The sequence below is a fragment of the Somniosus microcephalus genome, chromosome 25 (assembly GCF_052327205.1).
Source record: "Somniosus microcephalus isolate GS21.2 chromosome 25, FLI_Smic_1.0, whole genome shotgun sequence".
Classification (NCBI taxonomy): Eukaryota; Metazoa; Chordata; class Chondrichthyes; order Squaliformes; family Somniosidae; genus Somniosus; species Somniosus microcephalus.
In genome coordinates, this window is record NC_141011.1 from 12,192,760 (window position 1) to 12,215,964 (window position 23,205).

At 44.2% G+C, this 23,205-nt stretch overlaps 1 protein-coding gene across 6 annotated transcripts in view; it reads right to left on the minus strand.

The window, feature by feature from the left end:
- The window catches only part of cep104 (centrosomal protein 104), a 326,262-nt gene that overhangs the window by 42,485 nt on the left and 260,572 nt on the right, over positions 1-23,205 (minus strand). For all 6 annotated transcript variants that reach the window (XM_085966835.1, XM_085966834.1, XM_085966831.1 and 3 more), the window contains one exon: positions 9,831-9,898. In XM_085966835.1, the coding sequence (XP_085822961.1) occupies positions 9,831-9,898 (68 nt within the window). The remainder of the gene's footprint in view (positions 1-9,830; positions 9,899-23,205) is intronic.

Genomic DNA, 23,205 nt, shown 5'->3' on the forward strand with positions numbered 1-23,205 from the left:
GATTTCAATGTAGGCAAATGAGAGGTCATCCACGTTGCATCTAAAAAGGATAGAAAAGGGATAAGCTGAGATCTCCTGAATGGCGGAACAGGCTCGAAGGGCTAAATGGCCTACTCCTGTTCCTATGCTGTGCTTCCCAACATTACAATAGTGACGACACTTCAAAAGTAATTCATGGCTGTGAAGCACTTGGATGTCCCGAGGACATGAAAGTTGCTATATTGATGCAAGTTATTATATAGGCATTATTACGGGTATAATTTTAACAGAACATTCGAGACTTTCTCTCCCTTTTAATCTTGTATAGATAAAAATAACTGCTTCAGGTGTGAAATTATAGCAACGGAACCAATTTCAATAGCAGCTTTCCATCAAAATAAAATCTTCTTGTCCATTAGCTTCGCCTTCCAAAATATAAGTTCTCAAAAATACCAAACGGCAACAATTCTAGCAACAATGGATATTAGGTTCACAAACTGATAGGCCTCTAGGACGACTGATCCCATAGCAAATGATCCTGTGTACTTTTTGGCTCTTGCAATGGGAGCCGTTTAAGGCAGTTTGACATACCTGTAATATTGTGTCTGCATTGACCTACTTACATTATGCTCTATACAGAAATGATGCATTAAGAAATAATTTGCTATGTTAACACTGTAAATGTTTAATATTGCAACGTAAATAAATGGGTAGCGTAGCACCATTAATGTCACACTCACTTTTAACATCCAGATCTGCTTGGGCAAATAATATCCTGATTATTCTATACTCAAGAATGGATTTCAGCCGCTATTTTTGTAATACTACACCCAAGAATGAAGCACAGTTTCCCCATTACAAACCAAGTCGCTTCCAAGCGAAAACCTACAGCAGCCATGATCTGCTTGCTGCAGCATAAATGCTTGGTAGCATTGCCGTAGTGTGAGCAATCAGGATAATTGGCCCAATCTTGAAATCTCCTATTACATGGATTTTAGAGCATGCAACTGTACTAAACAGAGATTGTAAACATAATGGCAGCATTAGAGAGTCAGGGATATTGGCATCAGTTCAGGCGATGATTCAAAGTAAACATTTCAGTCTTTACAGTAGTTTATTACGTGCCAAAAGGGAATGTAACAAGATATTTACTAGGTGATAACCTTTCCAGGCATGCATTGTTAGAATCATAGAATGGTTACAATACGGAAGGCGGCCATTTGGCCCGTGCCAACTCTCAGCTAGTCCCACTCCTCTGCCCTTTCCCTGTAGCAATGCAAATTTTTTTCCTTCAGATACTTATCCAACTTCCTTTTGAAAGATAAGATTCAGTCTGCCTCCACCACCCTTTCAGGCAGTGCATTCCTGAGCAAGGATGTCTTGCTGCAGTTGTACAGGGCCTTGGTGAGACCACACCTTGAGTATTGTGTGCAGTTTTGGTCGCCTTATCTGAGGAAGGATATTCTTGCCATGGAGGGAGTGCAGCGAAGATTCACCAGACTGATACCTGGGATGGCAGGAATGATGTATGAAGAGAGATTGGGTCGATCGGGCTTGTATTCGCTAGAGTTTAGAAGAATGAGAGGGGATCTCATTGAAACTTATAAAATTCTAACAGGACTAGACAGACTAGATGCAGGAAGGATGTTCCCGATGGCGGGGAGTCGAGAAACAGGGGTCACAGTCTAAGGATAAGGGGTAAGCCATTTAGGACTGAGATGAGGAGGAATTTCTTCACCCAGAGAGTGGTGAACCTGTGGAATTCTCTACCACACAAGGCAGTTGCAGCCAATTCATTAAATATATTCAAGAAGGAGTTAGATATATTTCTTAAGGCTAAAGGGATCAAGGGATATGGGGAGAAAGCAGGGACAGGGTACCGAATTTGGATGATCAGCCATGATCTCATTAAATGGCGGAGCAGGCTCGAGGGGCCGAATGGCCTACACGTGCTCCTATCTTCTACGTTTCTATTACTGCCTAATTGGTGATATTAGAGGGGGGTGACTCAAAGCTTGACCAAAGAACTGAGTTTTATGGAGGGTCTTAAAGGAGAAGAGGGAAGTGGAAATTCTAGAGCATGGAGCCTAGGCTGTTGAAGGCATGGCCCCCAATGGTGAGGTAAAGGAAGGAGAGAAATGAACAGGAGGATGGAGTCTGAAAAACGGAGAATTCAGTGGTGGGGATATCGGGCTGGAGGAGGTTACAAAGCTAAATTTGAGGCATGGTGGGCTGGAAGGACTGGGGTGACGGGCAAATTGTAGTTGGTGCAAAATAGGATATGGGCAGCAGAATTTTGGATCAGCTGAAGTTTACGGAGGGTGCAAGATGGGAGGCCGGCGAGAAGAAAGCTGGAATAGTCGAGTCAGGAGCTAACAAAGCCGTGAATGCGGATTTCAATGGCAGATGGACTGAGGCAGGGGCAGAGACGGGCAAGGTTACATAGGTGGAAGTAGAGTGTCTTTCTGGTAGAGAGGATGTGGGGTCAGAAGTTCAGCTCAGGGTTACTCGAATGCCAAGGCTGCAAACGGTCTGGGACTGTGGCCAGGGAGGGAGGTGGAGTCATTATAGATTTTGTAGTGGGGGCTGAATATGATGGCTTTGATCTTCCCAATGTTTAGCTGGAGGAAACTGTGGCTCATCCAAGACTAGATGTTGGAGAAGCAGTATATGATAGTATAAAGGCAGCGAAAGGATCGAGGGAGGTGATGGAGAGGTAAACTGGTTCCGTCAGTGTGCATATGGTAAAACATATTGTGGAAATATTTTTTGCCAACCAACTTTTTACAAATGTCAAACACATCAAACTCCCTTCTTGTTGGACACATATGTCGGTTCACATTTTCCTTTAATTTGTGGTGACCTGCTCCCTAGGCACCGTTAGGTCAGTTTGCCCTCTTTTGAAGTCTAGCCCCACCACTGTATTTGGTAATGGGAACTGGGTCATTCTTACCACAGATATATGGGCTGGGGGTGGGGGGAAAGGAAGAGGAAATGAGGAGATTCTCCATTTAGCATAGCCAAGATTTTTTGCATTGCCATCGAGCAGAAATACTACAGTGGAACCTGTACAAACGGACAGACAAAAAAGTGGACACCTGCCAAAAGGGACACTTATCAACAGTCCCAAATAATTTACATTGTAATAAATACAAGCTGGCAATGAACTGCAAAATCCAACAAACAGAAAGTGAACTGAAATCAAATCCTGCTGGCAGGGCTTCAGAATTAGGCACGATCCCAGGTGAGAGCGTAGAAAAGGAAAGCTGCAAGAAATACAGCCAATCCTGGGATATTTGGCTCATCCGGTTTACTGTACATACAATGACTGTTCTGAAAATAAAGGACACCTGATGCAAGTCCCTTAGGTGTCCCTAATTTACAGATGTCAGTGCATTTAGGTTAGCATAAATGAAATTTATGTTACACTGAAAATTTGGGGCCATGTGGTTATTATCCATATAGTACTGAGATTCCAGGGGGAAATATCAACCTACATAGAATTACATAGGATAAGAAACTACAGGCCAGTTAGCTTAACATCCGTCATAGGGAAGATGTTAGAAGCTATTATTAAAGATGTTATAGCAGGGCACTTAGAAAAGTTCAAGGTAATCAGGCAGAGTCAACATGGTTTTGTGAAAGGGAAATCATGTTTAACCAATTTATTGGAGTTCTTTGAGGAAGTAACATGTGCCGTGGATAAATGGGAACCAGTGGATGTACTGTACTTATATTTCCAGAAGGCATTTGATAAGGTGCCACATCAAAGGTTATTGTGGAAAATAAAAGCTCATGGTGTAGGGGGTAACATATTGGCATGGATAGAAGATTGGCTAGCTCACAGGAAACAGAGAGTAGGCATAAATGGGTCATTTTCTGATTGGCAAGATGTGACAAGTGGTGTGCCACAGGGATCAGTGCTGGGGCCTCAACTTTTTACAATTTATATAAATGACTTGGATGAACGGACCAAAGGTATGGTTGCTAAATTTGCTGATGACACAAAGATAGGTAGGAAAGTAAATTGTGAAGAGGACATAAGGAAGCTACAAAGGGATATAGATAGGTTAAGTGAGTGGGCAAAGATCTGGCAAATAGAGTATAATGGTGGGAAAATGTGAAATTGTCCATTTGGCAGGAAGAATAAAAAAGAAGCATATCATCTAAATGGTGAGAGATTGCAGAGCTCTGAGATGCAGAGGGATCTGGGTGTCCTAGTGCATGAATCACAAAAGGTTAGTATGCAGGTACAGCAAGTAATTAGGAAAGCTAATAGATTATCGTTTATTGCGAGGGGAATTGAATACAAAAGTAGGGAGGTTATGCTTCAGTTATACAGGGCATTGGTGAGACCACATCTGGAGTACTGTGTACAGTATTGGTCTCCTTATTTAAGGAAGGATGTAAATGCGTTGGAAGCAGTTCAGAGAAGGTTTACTAGACTAATACCTGGAATGGGCGGGTTGTCTTATGAGGAAAGGTTGGACAGGCTAGGCTTGTATCTGCTGGAGTTTAGAAGAGTAAGAGGTGACTTGATTGAAACATATAAGATCCTGAGGGGTCTGGACAGGGTGGATGTGGAGAGGATGTTTCCTCTTGTGGGAGAATCTAGAACTAGGGGTCTCTGTTTAAAAATAAGACAGAGATGAGGAGAAATCTTTTCTCTGAGGGTTGAGAGTCTTTGGAACTCTCTTCCTCAGAGGGTGGTGGAAGCAGAGTCTTTGAATATTTTTAAGGCAGAGTAGATAGATTCTTGATAAGCAAGGGGGTGAAAGGTTATCGGGGGTAGGTGGGAATGTGGAGTAATCAGATCAGCCATGATCTTACTGAATGGCGGAGCAGGCTCGAGGGGCCGAGTGGCCTACTCCTGCTCCTAATTCGTATGTTCGTATGATATACGGCACAGAAACAGGCCATTCCGCCCAACCAGTCCATGCAAGCGTTTATGTTCCACTCAAGCCTCCTCCCGTCTTTCCTCATCTAACTCCATCAGCATTACCCTCAATTCCCTTCTCCCTCATATGCTTAACTAGCCTCCCCTTAAATGCATCTATACTCCCTGTGGTAGCGAGTTCCACATTCTCACCACTCTCTGGGTAAAGAGGTTTCTTCTGAAGTTCCGACATACAGTTCTGGATGAGCAAAAACTTTCTCCAATTAAATACTGGGAAGACCGAAGCCATTGTTTTCGGTCCCCACCACAAACTCCATCCCTCTCCCGAACATCTGTCTGAGGCTGAACCACACTGTTCGCAACCTTGGTGTCATATTTGACCCTGACGGGAGCTTCCAACCACATATCCGCAGCATAACAAAGACCGCCTACTTCCACCTCCGTAACATCGCCCGTCTCCGCCCCTGCCTCACTTCATCCGCTGCTGAAACCCTCATCCATGCCTCTGTTATCTCTAGACTTGACTATTCCAACGCACTCCTGGCCGGCCTCCCACATTCCACCCTATGTAAACTTGAGGTCATCCAAAACTCGACTGCCCGTGTCCTAACTCACACCAAGTCCCGTTCGCCCATCTCCCCTCAGCTCACTGACCTACATTGGCTCCCGGTTAAGCAGCGCCTCATTTTCAAAATTCTCATCCTTGTTTTCAAATCCCTCCATGGCCTCGCCCCTTCCTATCTCTGTAATCTTCTTCAGCCCCACAACACCCCAAGATATCTGCGCTCCTCTAATTCTGCCCTCTTGAGCACCCCTGATTATAATCGCTCAACCTTTGGTGGCCGTGCCTTCTGTTGTCTAGGCCCTAAGCTCTGGAATTCCCTGCCTAAACCTCTCCGCCTCGCTACCTCTCTTTCCTCCTTTAAGACGCTCCTTAAAACCTACCTCTTTGACCAAGCTTTTGGTCACTTACCCTAATTTCTCCTTATGTGGCTTGGTGTCAAATTTTTTGTGTTAAAATACTCCTGTGCAGTGCCTTGGACGGTTTACTATGTTAAAGGCACTATATAAATACATGTTGTTGTTGAATTCCCTATTTGATTTCTTGGTGACTATTTATATTGATGGCCTCTAGTTTTGCTCTTCCCCACAAGTGGAAACATTCTCTTTGTATCGACGCTATCAAAAACCTTTCATAATTTTAAAGACCTGTATTAGGTCACCCCTCAGTCTTCTCTTTTCAAGAGGAAAGAGACCCAGGCTGTTCATCCTTTCCCGATAGGTATAACCCATCTGGTATCATCCTTGTAAATATCCTCTCCAGTGCATCGATATCCTTTTTATAAAATGGCGACCCGAATTGTACGCAGTACTCCAAGTGTGGTCTAACCAAGGTTCGATACAAGTTTAGCATAACTTCTCTACTTTTCAATTCTATCCCTCTAGAAATAAACCCTAGTGCTTGGTTTGCTTTTGTTATGGCCTTATTAACCTGCGTCGCTACTCTGTGATTTGTGTATTTGTATTCCCAGATCCCCTTGCTCTTCTATCCCATTTAGATTCTTATTTTCCAAGTAATATGTGACCTCCTTATTTTTCTTACCAAAATGTAATACCTCACATTTATCTGTGTTGAAATTCATTTGCCAATTATATGCCCATTCTGCAAGTTTATGAATGTCTTCCTGTAATTTGTTGCAGTCCTCCTCAGCATTGATTATCCTCCCCAATTTGGTGTCATCCGCAAATTTAGAAGTTGTGTTTTTGATTCCAAAGTCTAAACATAGAAGATAGGAGCAGGAGTAGGCCATTCGGCCCCTCGAGCCTGCTCCGCCATTCAATGAGATCATGGCTGATCATCCAAATTCAGCACCCTGTTCCTGCCTTCTCTTCATATCCCTTGATCCCTTTAGCCTTAAGAAATATATCCAACTCCTTCTTGAATATATTTAATGAATTGGCCTCTACTGCCCTCTTTGGCAGAGAATTCCACAGGTTCACCACTCTCTGGGTGAAGAAATTCCTCCTCATCTCTGTCCTAAATGGCTTACCCCTTATCCCTAGACTGTGACCCCTGGTTCTGGACTCCCCGATCATCGGGAACATCCTTCCAGCATCTAGTCTGTCTAGTCCTGTTAGAATTTTATAAGTTTCGATGAGATCTCCTCTCATTCTTCTAAACTCCAGTGAGTACAAGCCCAATCGACCCAATCTCTCCTCATACGTCATTCCTGCCATCCCATCGTTAATATAAATTATGAACAACAGTGTTCCCAGCACTGATCCTTGTGGGACCCCACTTTCCACCTGCTGCCACTCTGAATAGTTACCTTTTACCCCTACTCTCTGCTTTCTGTCTTGAAGCCAGCTCGCTATCCATTCTGCTACTTGTCCCCTGACTGCATTCTCTGACCTCATTCATTAGTCTATTACAGGAAACTCTTTGTTATCCGGCACCGACGTGTTGTCGGTTGATCAAAAATTCTGGATGACGGAGAGGGTTATCTACCGAGGCTATTTTTAACAAAGAAAAATTTAAAAAATCAAGAAATGTGGAGTATACAGTAATTGGGTACTCACCTACAGAATGTTGTGTTAAATGGATGGTGGAAGATGCTTGATTAAGTACAGTACTTAATCAGTTGAGAGTAATGCAATGCAATGACTACCAGCAGCGTGGGAGACACACAGTACCCCTGTAAAATGGCAGATCAGAAGAAACTACCGGCAACACGGGAGAGTCAGACTCCTGTTACAGGGGTACTCTTTTTGTTTGGACCAAAAAAAAAACCCAATTGGACTGTAAATAAACAAAAGTTCAACTAAAACTTAACAAATCAAATTAAAATTTGGTTTTCCGGGTTGATAATGCACTCCAGTCCCCGCGGCGCCTGTTACAGGGGTATTGAGGTGTTCCGGCTTCCGACAGCGCCAAGAAGCCGAGTAGTGGCAGTTTGGAGAACTACCCCCACTGACCAACTCGGCCACCGTGGGATACTTGGACTCGGAAACATTGCCAGTTATTGAGGTGTTGTTTTCGGAGTGAGAATTTTGCCGGTTAATAGAGAATTCCAGATATTTAGGTGCCGTTTAAACGAGAGTTTCCTGTATGTGGTATCTTATCAAAGGCCTTTTGGAAATCTAGCTAAATTACATCAACTGCATTACCCTTGTCTATTCTCTCTGTTACCTCTTCAAAAAATTCAATGAGGTTGGCCAAGCAGGACTTTTCCTTTTGAAATCCATGCTGATTATTCATCATTATATTTTTGGTTTCTAGATGTTCTTCTATTTTTTTCCTTTAGTAGAGATTCCATTATTTTTTCTACCACCGATGTTAAGCTGACTCGTCTATAGTTCCCTGGACATGTTCTATCTCCCTCCTTAAATATAGGTATTACGTTAGCTATCCACTAGTCCTCTGGCATGAATTATTAAATATGTGCAATAGTGTCGCTGCTATCTTTTCCCTAGATTCTTTTAAAATGCGTGGATGTAATCTGTCCGGACCAGGGTATTTTTCCTCTTTGAGTTGGTTAGTTTATTTAATATTTCTCCTCTTTTTATTTTAAATGTGGTTATATCATTTCTAATCTCATCTTCCGACGTCATGTCCACCTGATCTGTTGCCCTGGTAAATAATGAAGCAAAGTAATTATTTAAGATTTCTGCCATTTCGCTATCATTGCCTATGATTTCATCCTGACCATCCCTTAGTGGCCCTATTCCCATCCTGACTCCTTTTTTTATTTATGTGCCTGTAGAATATTTTATTATTTTGTTTTATGTTCCTTGATAATTTAATTTCATAGTTACTCTTTGCCTTCCTAATTGTTTTTTTGACTTCTCTCCTGTCTACTCAACCCTGCTCAATAACAAATTCAATTTATCAGGCACAAGCAATTCTAGTAGCACAGCAGAATATGTGGAATAATAAAAGGCCACGTTGCCTATTAACTGCAACCGATTCCCCATGGTCTCCAAGGTAAATGGTACAAAATTTCTTAATATCTATCTAACCTTATATCCGTTGCAATTTATCCTTCCTTGGCATTGATCCAAAAACCCAGGAGCCATCAGGTCCCACAAAGCATTCAATCATCTTTACTGGTACTTATCCTTAGAACTCTCAATTTCAACCAGATATTCATCCAGTTTCTTTTTACAGAGTTGTTAGTCGATACAGCTGAGAGGCCATTATTTAGAGAAAAATTCTTCTAACCTCAAATTTTGCCAGTACCTAGTTACCTGACAACCGTTGAAACTTACTTATGGAATTTTCAGCCTAAGTTCCCAATTGAATAAATGAACCACGTAGTTTCGTTACTGAGCCGAAGATATTATGAGTAGGATTTTCGTCTTCGCCGCCTGGAAGATAATCTGGCGGAACAGATTGTTCGCCCTTATACAACCTGCCCTATTTTCATTCCATTCGCTGCCTGGACAGTAATGTAGTAGAGCAGGTCGCCCGTCTGATTATCATTCCATTGAAATCAAAGTAATGAAGATCAGACAGGTTCTATAAAGGGCATGCAATCAACTCTGCCAGATTACCACCCAGGCAGTGAAAACAAAAATGTATTCCTATGAATTAGGAATTCAATCCCTATTCCGTGTTGAGTCAGTTCATTCAGCTGGGGCTACAAGGGAGAACTACAATTGGCTCAGTGTCTCCATGCTAGGGAAGGGCCCTGATCTTGATCGCCACTCAGTGATCGCTGCTGGAAGTGACCAAATTGGGCTCACGTTGAATTGCTGGCCACAGTTGCTCATAGCACTGCCTTCAGGGGAGCAGGGTTAAGGCGAGAAACCAGAGCAAATATTGGGGAGGATTTACAATAATAAAGGAAAGGATAAAAGGCACTCTCTCATCTATAACATGGAGAGAGGGAAACCTTTGCACTTGAATATTGAAGAGTTAATGCAATCCTCACAGCATACGTCAAGTTCTTACCTCCTCTCCTGGCTGGAAATTCTCATGGCACAGTGGACAGTGGTTGGCAACTTTCTCAGGCTTGGCAGCTGCAGAAAGGGTTACAGGAAAAACACTTCATAACTTTCCACATCATTCATTTGAATTTTTTTACATTTTGTTCCAACAATCTACTGTACTATAAATTTGTGAAGTGTATAAGAATATCCACAGATATATGTATGCCAACATATTTTGATCTACTGGACTGCTGACTTGACCAGTTTCCAATTCTATCACATTGCTGACATTAGACCATTTTCCAAGTCAGAAATCATTTGATATTCAAGAACCCAAAATACTGACAGTCTAGATTCCAGAGGTTTTATATGCGGGAGACATCTCTGCGAAGCAACAAGCGTGCCATGTCTATACTCTTCTTCTTCTTACACTATGCTGCTTATATTCTATTGCTGAACTAAATTAGTTGCACATGGGAATAGGATCTCGGGTTGTTTTATACCGTTTCTATACATCCAGTTGGCCAAACTGTCTCTTTCATACTGCATTTTATCCTGCACAAAATTCCGCTATCACCGCAATCCTTGCTGACATTTAGTGGCTGCTTGTCCATCAACAAATCAATTTTAAAATTCTTATCCTTGTCTCAAATCCTTCCTTGGCCACAACACTTTCTACCTCTGCAACCTCCTTCAACCCTTTCCCATGTCCTCAACTTTCCTTTTTCTGGTCAACTTAGACCAGAACACCAAGAAGCAAAGCTTTTTTTTATATTCGTCAATGGGATGTGAGAGTCGCTGGCAAAGCCAGCATTTATTACCCACCCCTAATTGCCCTCGAGAAGGTGGTGGTGAGCCGCCGCCTTGAACCGCTGCAGTCCATGTGGTGAAGGTACTCCCACAGTGCTGTTAGGGAGGGATTTCCAGGATTTTGACCCAGTGACGATGAAGGAATGGCGATATATTTCCAAGTCAGGATGGTGTGTGACTTGGAGGGGAACTTGGAGGTGGTGGTGTTCCCATGTGCCTGCTGCCCTTGTCCTTCTAGGTAGAAGAGGTCGTGGGTTTGGGAGGTGCTGCCGAAGAAGCCTTGGCGAGTTGCTGCAGTGCATCTTGTAGATGGTACACACTGCAGCCATGGTAGAGGGAGTGAATGTTTAAGGTGGTGGATGGGGTGCCAATCAAGCGGGCTGCATTGTCCTGGATGGTGTCGAGCTTCTTGAGTGTTGTTGGAGCTGCACTCATCCAGGCAAGTGGAGAGTATTCCATCACACTCCTTACTAGTGCCTTGTAGATGGTGGAAAGGCTTTGGGGAGTTGGGAGGTGAGAGACTCGCCGCAGAATACCTAGGCTTCTGACCTGCTCTTGTTGCCACAGTATTTATGTGACTGGTCCAGTTAAGTTTCTGGTCAATGGTGACCCCCATGATATTGATGGTGGGGGATTCTGCGATGGTAATGCCGTTGAATGTCAAGGGGAGGTGGTTAGACTCTCGCTTGTTGGAGATAGTCATTGCCTGGCACTTCTGTGGCGCGAATGTTAGCTGCCACTTTGTGAGCCCTTGCGGTTGACTTCACTCCCATCAGAGTGGCATGGTGCAGGCACTGCTGAAATACTCTTGAAGATTCAAGGTGCCTGCTCCATCCCTGCAATTTAGGTCTTCTGGTATGGCGTTCCACTATGCTGCACTTGCACCAGTGGAACAAAATGTCAGATACCCAACTCTAACTTGTACATCTTACATACTAACTTGCTGTTCCCCTCAGCTTGAAAACTATTAGGGGATAGAAATTAAACATAAAGTCTCAGTCATTTACTATTTCCACAGAACATTGGACAAAGTCAAGTAAGTCAAAGAAAGAAAGAATGGCCTAGAAACTGATGCATGCTGTGCTGCTTTATCAGGCGCTAAACGGTCTCCTAAGTCTCCAATATGGCAGGATGGAAGCGCACAGGAAGAGCCTGAAATGCGCCACCCGCCATATTTGTAAATGTTAATTGCTGTGCAGTACCCATGCCTGAAACAGTTGTTAGGCCCTTTCATTCATATGTTCGCTTCGCAGGCGAGCTGCCTCTTACTCTCCGCAGCTCACCGGCTTGGCGGTAATGAGGCCAGAGGCCCAATATCAGGGTTACCGTGGACCTCACCATTCAGACGCAGGGATCGGATCCTATGCCCTCAAAAATGGGCATGGCCAAATTTCTCGGCCTATGTCTCAAAGTGTTCCAGAGCCAATTTTAAAGTAAATTTGAGCACAGCTAGGTCTCCCAAACAGTAATGAGATAATGTGATGGTGGAGGAATGCCGACACCGGTCGAACCCTACATGGATTAACACCTTCAAAAGAAAAATAAAGAAAATTTAGAAGTAAAATTTAATTGCACCTTGTTATACTTGAAATTCAAATGATTCCCTTTAAATGCCACCTCCAATCCATGATCATTTTCATTCATCTATAATTTGTGGAGAAAGTCATCTGGGTTTCTCATTGTAAAAAAATACTTTTTCCCCACCAAGTGTTAGTTTTTAGAATATTAGCTACAGACGCTTCCACTGTATAATGGTCTGCACTTTCCTGCAAAGGGTTTACTCTTCTCAGTCCTGTAGCCCATGAAAAGGTGTGTCTGCCTGAGAAATACACCTCCAGCAAAAATGGTCTGATTTCATCTTCCTTCTCTTTCCAACTGGGGTAAGAAAAAAAATCAATGCAAAGCTTTTACTTGCTGTGCCCTCATGATAACAATGCGACCATCTACATGTAAATTAATCCAGATGCATATCAGTTTCTTGATGACAATGAACTCTCTCAGGTTCTTGTTTGGTGTTTCTTTTGTGTTGAAAATTTTGTTTCCAAAATTCCCAAGAAAGGCCCAAGGATAAATTGGGCTCCATCCAGGCAAGGATGAAGTTGTTTTTGTTAAGACTTGTCACAATTTAGAATAGACACTCGGGGCTAGAAATTCATGTACTTACCGCTACTCTGTAGCGCCATGAAATGGCGATAAAATGGCAGCATCTACTCTTTTGCCAGCTGGTGGCGGGTCCCGCAGTGGCCGCCATATTCCCCTCCCCCTTTGCGGTAACTGGCAGTGCCCTGGGGGAAAAATTGGCAGCATGGTGACGTCAATCGGCAACACCGACTGAACATCACCAAGGTGAACTTCGACCCTAATGCTGAATTCAGCACTGGGTCCCAAGCACGCCAGGTTAACCTGGCGTGCAAGCAGGCTGACAGTGGCGATGTCTGTAGCTCTTAGAGACACACACAGCATTCAGGCAAGTTTGAATTTAAGAGTTTGGACTGGTTTTTATTATTTTATTGAAGTGGTGGCTTGCTGCAATAGATGTGAAAAGTTTTTTTTTTTAAAGTGTGTAGGGAGTGCTGCTGGACACTTGCAAGGACTCGGATGGTAAATGAAGGCCTTTGAGAAGACAGAATATGCTGCGAATACTCAGCAGGTCACGCAACATCTGTGGAGAGAAAAAGAGTTCACGTCTCAGGTTGACATGCTGCCAGACCAACTGAGTATTTCCAGCATTTTATGCTGTCATTTCACATTTACAGCATCTGCTTACACAGGGACGAGGAAGACGCAGAAGAGGAGGAAGTCGAAGAGGAGGAATCAGACGGAAAGATGCATCTCAGGCAGCCCCTTTGTGGCCGGGATATCTGGGATGGAATCATCCACCTGTGGTCCCACAGGCTGGGCAGGCTGCCTCTTCTTGTTGACCCACTGGCTGGGCAGGCTGCATTTCTTGGGTGTGTGAAATGAGGAAAGCACAAGGGTGGAGTTGTACTCACGGGAGGGCGGGAAAGCAGGAGGAGGATAACGTATGAGGATATCGGTATCTTGTATCCTTTCAGCCCCGCCGCTGGCCAAGGGCTCAACCATGCCCCTGCCAAGAATGGCCTGCACCGTCTCCAAGAGTGTGAGCTGAAGCTTGGAATGGGGTATGTGCCCAGTCATTGGTGCAAATTGTTGGTAGGTGAGTGATTGGGGGTTGTGCATTGAGCAGTGTGTGAGGCTAGTGGTACAGTTGGTAGGCGACAGCTTTTGAAGGTGCATTCACTGACCTTGACCAGTGGTCTGAGGTTATGAAGCTTCTTTGGGCACTGGAGCAAGGTGGTGGAGGCGACACTGATGGCAGTCACGGCCTTAGTGATGTACTCCCACATCGTTCTTTCTTGAGGGCCTCCTAGCCCCTGTGTGTAGAGGGCCGCTCTTGCACTGTTGACCCCCTGCACAAAGCTGGAGTGCTGCGTGAGACCCCCTTGGTGCCCCTTCCCTGGCTTGCTGAGCCATGTGTGTTAGTGCTGAGGCAGTTTTCCCATTTGTTGAGGTTAGGAAGGTAATTCAGCTTTAACAGCTGAATATTCACATTTGGAAGTTCTTTTAAATATTTAATATTTCTTAAAAGGCGGAAAGGGCTGAAAAATGTATTGATTCACTGCCTTTTGTTTTGTATTGTTTCAGTGTGCATGGCCCCTTTAATTCTCAGACCTCTTCATTGTCCACAATTTCCTCCGGGCTCTACAGCTTCGCTCAGAGGCTGTGGGAAGTTGCAACGCCGGACCTGGACAGAAACTTCGTCCCGGATCCCTCCAGCAACGCCACCAAGACAGCGGTACACAGAAGGTGGACACTGCGCCACCTATCTCCATGCCCCCAGACCAATTTCACTCGGTTAGCGTTGCAGCCATTTCCAGCGGCTTTTTCCCCCTAGGTCTTTTATGCTGAACTCCAGAGTATAATACAGCCTCAGCAGTTCAGACTGGTGCCGCCATTTCCTGGTTAAATTAAAAATTACATTTTATTGCTCCCTCACCGAGCAGTTTTTCCATGCATATTTCCATGGTAGTCAAGTTGTTCTATACCTACTTAGTAGTTTAATTGCTTACTGAATCCTCTGGACAGGTCAATCGGTCAAACTTTGACCCAATTAAATCAATTGAAAATAGCTCCTCTCCTGGTTCAGTGAGCGAGTACATGGTATTATTACTGAAAAATACAGCTCACATAGGCCCCAGATTTAATCTCTGGTTACTGTTGAGTTAGCTGATTTCAGCCAAGGTGACAACTAGGGGTATTACAACTGATCTCACAGCAGGTAAAGAAGAAAAAAAAAATCAGACACATCTGATTGCTGTCTAATGAAGCCTGCTGGAAAGAACGTGAGTACAAGAACCGGTTGGGCTTGGCTGTGGATTAACAGCTGAATGACACTCACTGTCTAGACTCACAAATAGAGTGGCCACTTGGGCAAAGCACTAGAGGGTTCCTGATGTCTGTGGCGCGATACCCGATAAGGAGCCAGACCGCAAAAGGGGAGGGAAAATGGAGTAAATAGAAAACTCAAATGAAAATCTCCCTGAAATACGGACACTAATTCAAAAGGAAGTGACTTTTATGCAACCATTGGATTTGCATCAACAGAACTCCCCAAAGCCTTTCCACCATCTACAAGGCACAAGTAAGGAGTGTGATGGAATACTCTCCACTTGTCTGGATAAGTGCAGCTCCAACAACACTCAAGCAGCTCGACACCATCCAGGACAAAGCAGCCCGCTTGATTGGCACCCCATCTACCACCGTAAGCATTCACTCCCTCCACCACTGGCGGACCGTGGCTGCAGTGTGTACCATCTACAAGATGCACTGCAGCAACTTGCCAAGGCTTCTTCGGTAGCACCTCCCAAACCCGCGACCCTCTTCCACCTAGAAGGACAAGGGCAGCAGGCGCATGGGAACACCACCACCTCCAAGTTCCCCTCCAAGTCACACACCATCCTGACTTAGAAGTATATTGCCGATCCTTCATTGTCGCTGGGTCAAAATCCTGGAACTCCCTACCTAACAGCACGGTGGGAGTACCTTCACCACACGGACTGCAGCGGTTCAAGAAGGCGGCTCACCACCACCTTCTCAAGGACAATTAGGGATGGGCAATAAATACTGGCCTTGCCGGCAACGTCCACATCCCATAAACAAATTTTAAAAAACATTTAAGTGTTATAATGCACTGGAGGAGTCAAATCATCGGGTCATGGTCAGCTGCTGGCACTATATTCAAAATAATCGGGCCTGCAGCAACTCTTCCTTGTAAAAATACATCAATGGTTGACCTTGTTGTATTCATGATGAGAACACATCAGTCTTTAGAGTTCTGGCATTCAATGAGATGGAAGATCAGCCCCTGAACCAATTTGGATGCCAATTTTATAATGCATGTCCTACCTTTGAAACGGATGATTGAACCCATATGGAAGAGGAAAACCGATGTGATTATTTAAAAGTTAAAAATATTAGAAAGCAGCGAGTATAGGGAATTAGCTAGAAATTAGGAAACAAACTTAAAAGAATAAAAATTGAAAAGCCACAAAGATGAAGAGGAGAGAACAGGGAAACAAGAAAAGATGACAAAAGCTGAACAAAACTTATTTTAGCTCTCCAAAGTCTGTTGCAGCAGATGATGAGACTGTATCCTCGTAGTTGGAGCTGAGCCAGAGCGGTTACAATTGGCCAGAGTTCCTCAGGAATAAAATCAGCCAAGATTTCCACTATTGATCGTTGTCCAGTGATCACCCACCATGTGCATGTCAGCACTGACTCCCCACCCCTTCAATGATGACGGAGCCCAGCACGTGAGTGCTAAATACAAGGCTGAAGTGCTCGCCACCATCTCTAGCCAAAAGTGCCAAGTGTATTATCCTTCTTGGCCCTCTCCTGAGGTCCTCACATTCTCAGATGCCAGTCTTCGGCCAATTCAATTCACTCTGTGTGACACCACGAAATGGCCGAGTGCTGAAAACCTGTGCTCCAGAACTAGCCGCGCTGTTCCAGTACGACAACACCAGGTATGCCCTGTTCACAAAATCCAGGTGCAAATCCAACCCGGCTAATTACCACTGTATTAGCCTACTCTCAATCATCAGCTAAGTGATGGAGGACTCGTCAACAGTACGATCAAGCGGCATTTACTCACCAATAAGCCGCTCAACAATGCGATATTGGGGTTCCGTCAGAACCATTTGGCTCCAGACCTTATTACAGCCTGGGTTCAAACATGGGCAGAAGAGCATAATTCCAGGGGAAGAGGTTAGCGTGACTGCCCTTGACATCAAAGCAGCATTCAACCGAGTGTGGCACCAAGGAGCCTTCGTAAAACTGAAGTCAACGGGGATGAGGGAAAAAAACTCTCCAGAAACTGGAGTCATCCTTGGCATAAAGATGGTTGTGGTTGTTGGAGGCCAAGCAACTCAGCCCCAGGACAATGCTGCGGGAGATCCTCAGGGCAGCATCCTAAGCCCAACTATCTTCAGCTGCTTCATCGATGACCTGCCCTTCATCTCAGGGGTGGGGCTGGTGATTGCAGTGTTCAACATCATTCGCAATTCATCAGATAATGAAGCAGTCCATCCATGCCCACATGCAGCAAGATCTGGACAACATCCAGGCTTGGGCTGCTAAGTGGCAAGTAACATTTGAGCCACACAAGTGCCAGGCAATGACCAGTTCCAACAAGGAAGAGCATAAGCACCTCCCCTTGACATTCAATGGCATTACCATCGCCAAATCCCCCACCATTAATATCCTGGGGGTCATCATTGACCAGAAACTCAACTGGACCAGCCACATAAATGCAGTGGCTACTAGAGCAGGTCAGAGGGCTGGGTATTTTGCAGCAAATGGCTCACCTCCTAGCTCTCCAAAGCCTCTCTGCCACCCACAAGGCACAAGTCAAGAGTGTGATAGAATACTCTCAATTTGCCTGGACACATGCAGCTCCACCAACATTAGGACGAAGTAGTCCGCTTGATTGGCACCCCATACGCCAACTCCTTCCACCACCAGCATACAGTGGCTGCAGTGTGTACTACCTATAGGATGCACAGCAGCAAGTTGCTAAGGCTTCTTCGGCAGCACCTCCCAAATCTGCGACCTCCACTACCTAGAAGGACAAGGGCAGCAGGCGCATGGGAACACCATCACCTCTGAGTTCCCCTCCAAGTCACACATCATTCCGACTTGGACGTATACTGTCGCTCCTTCATTGTCTTGGGTCAAAGTCCTGGAACACCCTAGCCAACAGCATTGTAGGAGTCCCCTCAACACATGGACTGCAAGGGTTCAAGAAGGTGGCCCACCACTGCCTTATCAATGGCAGCTAGGTGTGGGCAATAAATGGTGGCCTTTCCCTCAACGCCCATATCCCGAGAATGAATTAAAAAAACTTGCATGCTGGATTCTACCATCCTCGTTGATGGGGATGTTCGTGGATCCACCTCCTCCCGTTAGTTGATTCACTGTTCACCAGCATTCACAACTGGATTGGGTATGACTGCTTTGACCTGGTCTATTGGTTGTGGGATCTGCAATGCTAACTTTCTTTAGTCTAACAGTAAGGTGAAAGATCCTTTAGGAAAATATGAAAATGCAAAGTCAGACATTAAATGCTGGGATATAACGAAAATAAAAAGCTATTGAGGACTTAATGACCCTATGGCGCTTTCTGTCTTTGTAAAGGATATTTTATTGTGCTATGCTACCCCTCCCAAAATGTAATCCATTCTAATAAATGGTACAAAAATGCATATTGAACCCTGTCAAGGAGGCCATTCGGCCATCATGCCTGTGTCTGTTTCCAAATGAGTACTTGAAAGTAGGCATTAGAGGATATCAATGTGTGACAGAAACCTTAGTTTTTCTATTCATTAGCCCAGGGACACAAAATCCATCCTGGTTAACTTGGTGCGTATCAGGGATAAAATCTTATGCCACCCCAATCTTTATGGGTCAATGAAGCACCAATGAGGGAGCTTTCTTTTTATTTATTTTTCAATAGCCACTAGTTCCCATCAGTGATGTTGTGTATTTCAGTCAGTGATGTCAGAGACTGATACTACCATGCAGTCGATCCTGAGAGACTGTTGGCCCTGTTATCTCCAGAATTTTTCTAGCACTTCAGTATATCAAACACCTAATGGGGGTAGATGCCTGAGCTTTACCAAATGACAAACGTGCATTATGTTTATATATATATATCTTAATGTATATACAACATGCCATCCCCGAACATGGCTACAAGGTATTCAGGAAAGACAGGGAAGGGAAAAAGGGGGAGGGTGGCAGTATTGATCAAAGATACTGCTACAGCACTGGAAAGAGATGATGTACTTGAGGGTTCAAAGACAGAATCTACTTGGTTAGAATTAAGGAACAATAGAAGAGGTATTGCGCTGCTGGATGTACACTACAGGCCACCAAATAGTGGGAATGAGATAGAGGAGCAAATTTCAGAACTATAGAGTAATGTTAATAGGGGGACTTCAATTATCCTTATATAGACTGGGAAATAACAGTGTTAAAGGCAAAGAGGGGGAGGAATTCCTGAAATGTGTATGACAGAAATTGATCAGTATGTTTCCGGCCTAACGAGGATCTGGTTCTGGGGAATGAAGTGGGGAAAGCGGAGCGTGTTTCAATGGGTGAAAGGAAGGGCATCCAAAGATAGAGCTGGATGACTAAAGATAGAGATTAAAATGAAACAGAAAAAGGAGGCTCATGATAAATACAGTAGAGATCTAAGCTGAATACAGAAAGTACAGAGAACTGAAGAAGGAAAGAGAGACAAATGAGAATGAATTAGCAGGTAACATAAAAGGGAACCCAAATGTATTTTATAAACATATAAATAGTCAAAAGATAGACAAAGGAAGGGTAGGGCCGATTAGAGACCAAAAAGGCTATCTTCTTGTGTTAGCAGAGGGCATAGCTGAGGTATTAAATGAGTACTTTGCATCTGTATTCACTAAAGAGGGCACTGCCAACGTCACAGTAAAGGAGGAGGTAGTAGAGAAATTGGATAGGATAAAAATAGATAAAGAGGTACTTAAAAGGTTGGCAGTCCTCAATGTGCAAAAGTCACCTGGTCCAGATGGAATGCAGCCTAAATTGCTGAGGAAATTAAGGGTGGAAATAGCGAAAGTTCTGGGCACAATCTTCCAATCCGGGGGGGGGGGGGGGGGAGAGAGGTGCCAGAGGACTACAAATGTTACACCCCTGTTCAAAATCAAGGAGGATAAAGGCCAGTCAGCCTAACGTCAGTGGTGGGGAAACTTTTAGAGTCAATAATCTGAGGCAAAATTCATTGTCACTTGGAAAAATATGGGTTAATAAATGACAGCCAGCATGGATTTGTTAAAGGCAAGTTGTATTTGACTAACTTGATTGAGTTCTTTGATAAAGTAACAGAGGGTTGATGAAGGTAGTGCGGTTGATGTTGTGTATATGGACTTTGAAAAGGCGTTTGGTAAAGTATTACATTAATAGACTTTTTAGCAAAATTAAAGCCCATGGGATGAAAAGGGGCAGTGGCAGCATGGATACTAAATTGGCTAAGAGACAGGAAGCAGAGAGTGGTGGTGAATGGTTGTTTTCAGACTGGAGGGAAGTATACAGTGGTGTACACCCCAGGGGTCAATATTATGACCACTGCTCTTTTTTATATACATTATAATGACCTGGACTTGGCTGTACAGGGTATAATTTCAAAGTTTGCTGTTGACACAAACTAGGAATGTAGTAAACAGTGAGGAGGAAAGTAACAGACTGGTGAACTGGGCAAACACATGGCAGATGCAAGTTAATACTGTGTCCAATTCTGGGTACCACACTTTAGGAAGGATGTCAAGGCCTTAGAGAGGGTGTAGAGGAGATTTACTAGAATGGTACCAGGGATGAGGGATTTCAGTTACGTGGAGAGATTAGAGAAGCTGGAATTGTTCTCTTAGAGCAGAGAAATTAAAGTGAGATTTAATAGGGGTGTTCAAAATCATGATCGGTTTTGATAGAGTAAATAAAGAGAAAGCGGTTTCAGTGGCAGAAGTGTCAGTAACCACAGGACAGATTTAAGGTAATTGGCAAAAGAAGCAGAGGCGAGAAATATTGTTATATGGTGAGTTATGATGATCTGGAATGCACTGCCTGAAAGGGTGGTGTAAGCAGATTAAATAATAACTTCAAAAAGGGAATTAGATAACTACTTGAAAGGGAAAATTTTCAGGGCTATAGGGAAAGAGCAGGGGAGCGGGCCTACTTGGATAGCTCTTTCAAAGAGCCAGCATAGGCACAATGGACCGAATGGCCTCCTTTTGTGCTGTGTATTCTATGATTCTATAACAAGTGAAATAAAATCGGATATCACACTGCCATGTCAGTTCAACTTTATTGAGAGCTAGCCCAAAACTCGTCATCAGCCAGGTGGTTAATATTATTTAAACAATAAGACGCACACTGGTTGTATATAAAACTAAAAGGACTTAACAGGGCGGGGCTGAACATTGAGTTTTTGATCTTTTTTATATGTTTAACTTGTCCTTATCATAGCAAGGACCTATAATATGTTACCTTTGAGTATAGTTTAAAAAACCCTGCACCTAATTTTATTAGGGAAACTGTATTCTGGGTATTCCTTTAGAAAGTTGCTTTTTAAAAAAATATACAGATTGGGGTATAGATACCAAGCACTAAAAGTAACAACACAGGTTAATAAGGCCATAAAAAAGCAAACAAAGCACTGGGGTTTGTTTCCAGAAGAATAGTATTCAAAAGCAGTGAAGTTATGTTAAACTTATTTTTAAAATCTTGCTTAGATGTGCACAGAGTATTGTGCACTGTTCTGGTTGCCATATTATAAAAAGGACATAGAGGCAGTGGAGAAGATGATCATTCTTTTACAAGGATGATACCAGAACGGAGGTTACAACTATCAGGATAGACTGAACAGGCAGAGGCTCTTCTCTCTAGAAAAGATAACGCTGAGGGGTGACTTGATAGAGATCTTTAAGATTACGAAAGGGTTTGATAGGGTAGATGTAGAGAAAATGTTTCTGCTTGTGGGGGAGTCCAAAATTAGGGGGCATAAATACAAGATAGTCACTAATAAATCCAATAGAGAATTTAGGAGGAACTTCTTTATCCAGAGAGTGGTTAGAATGTGGAACGCACTACCACAAGGAATGGTTGAGACAAATAGCATAGATGGGGAAACATAGATAGAAATATAGAAGATAGGAGCAGGAGTAGGCCATTCAGCCCCTCGAGCCCACTCCGCCATTTAATGAGATCATGGCTGATCATCCAAATTCAGTACCCTGTCCCTGCTTTCTCCCCATATCCCTTTAGCCTCAAGAAATATATCCAACTCCTTCTTGAGTTTATTTAATGAATTGGCCTCAACTGCCCTGTGTGGCAGAGAATTCCACAGGTTCACCACTCTCTGGGTGAAGAAATTCCTCCTCATCTCAGTTGGTGCAGTCGGGAGAGCAGGAGGCCAGTAACTGGTGAGTTTAAAAGCTCACCTTTCGGGGGCTTTTTCTTTCACAGCTGGGGCAGTCGGGAGAGCAGGAGGCCAGTAACTGGTGAGTTTAAAAGCTCACCTTTCGCGGGCTTTTTCTTTCACAGCTGGGGCAGTCGGGAGAGCAGGAGGCCAGTAACTGGTGAGTTTAAAAGCTCACCTTTCGCGGGCTTTTTCTTTCACAGCTGGGGCAGTCGGGAGAGCAGGAGGCCAGTAACTGGTGAGTTTAAAAGCTCACCTTTCGCGGGCTTTTTCTTTCACAGCTGGGGCAGTTGGGAGAGCAGGAGGCCAGTAACTGGTGAGTTTAAAAGCTCACCTTTCGGGGGCTTTTTCTTTCACAGCTGGGGCAGTCGGGAGAGCAGGAGGCCAGTAACTGGTGAGTTTAAAAGCTCACCTTTCGCGGGCTTTTTCTTTCACAGCTGGGGCAGTCGGGAGAGCAGGAGGCCAGTAACTGGTGAGTTTAAAAGCTCACCTTTCGGGGGCTTTTTCTTTCACAGCTGGGGCAGTCGGGAGAGCAGGAGGCCAGTAACTGGTGAGTTTAAAAGCTCACCTTTCGGGGGCTTTTTCTTTCACAGCTGGGGCAGTCGGGAGAGCAGGAGGCCAGTAACTGGTGAGTTTAAAAGCTCACCTTTCGCGGGCTTTTTCTTTCACAGCTGGTGCAGTCGGGAGAGCAGGAGGCCAGTAACTGGTGAGTTTAAAAGCTCACCTTTCGCGGGCTTTTTCTTTCACAGCTGGTGCTGTCGGGAGAGCAGGAGGCCAGTAACTGGTGAGTTTAAAAGCTCACCTTTCGGGGGCTTTTTCTTTCACAGCTGGGGCAGTCGGGAGAGCAGGAGGCCAGTAACTGGTGAGTTTAAAAGCTCACCTTTCGGGGGCTTTTTCTTTCACAGCTGGGGCAGTCGGGAGAGCAGGAGGCCAGTAACTGGTGAGTTTAAAAGCTCACCTTTCGCGGGCTTTTTCTTTCACAGCTGGTGCAGTCGGGAGAGCAGGAGGCCAGTAACTGGTGAGTTTAAAAGCTCACCTTTCGGGGGCTTTTTCTTTC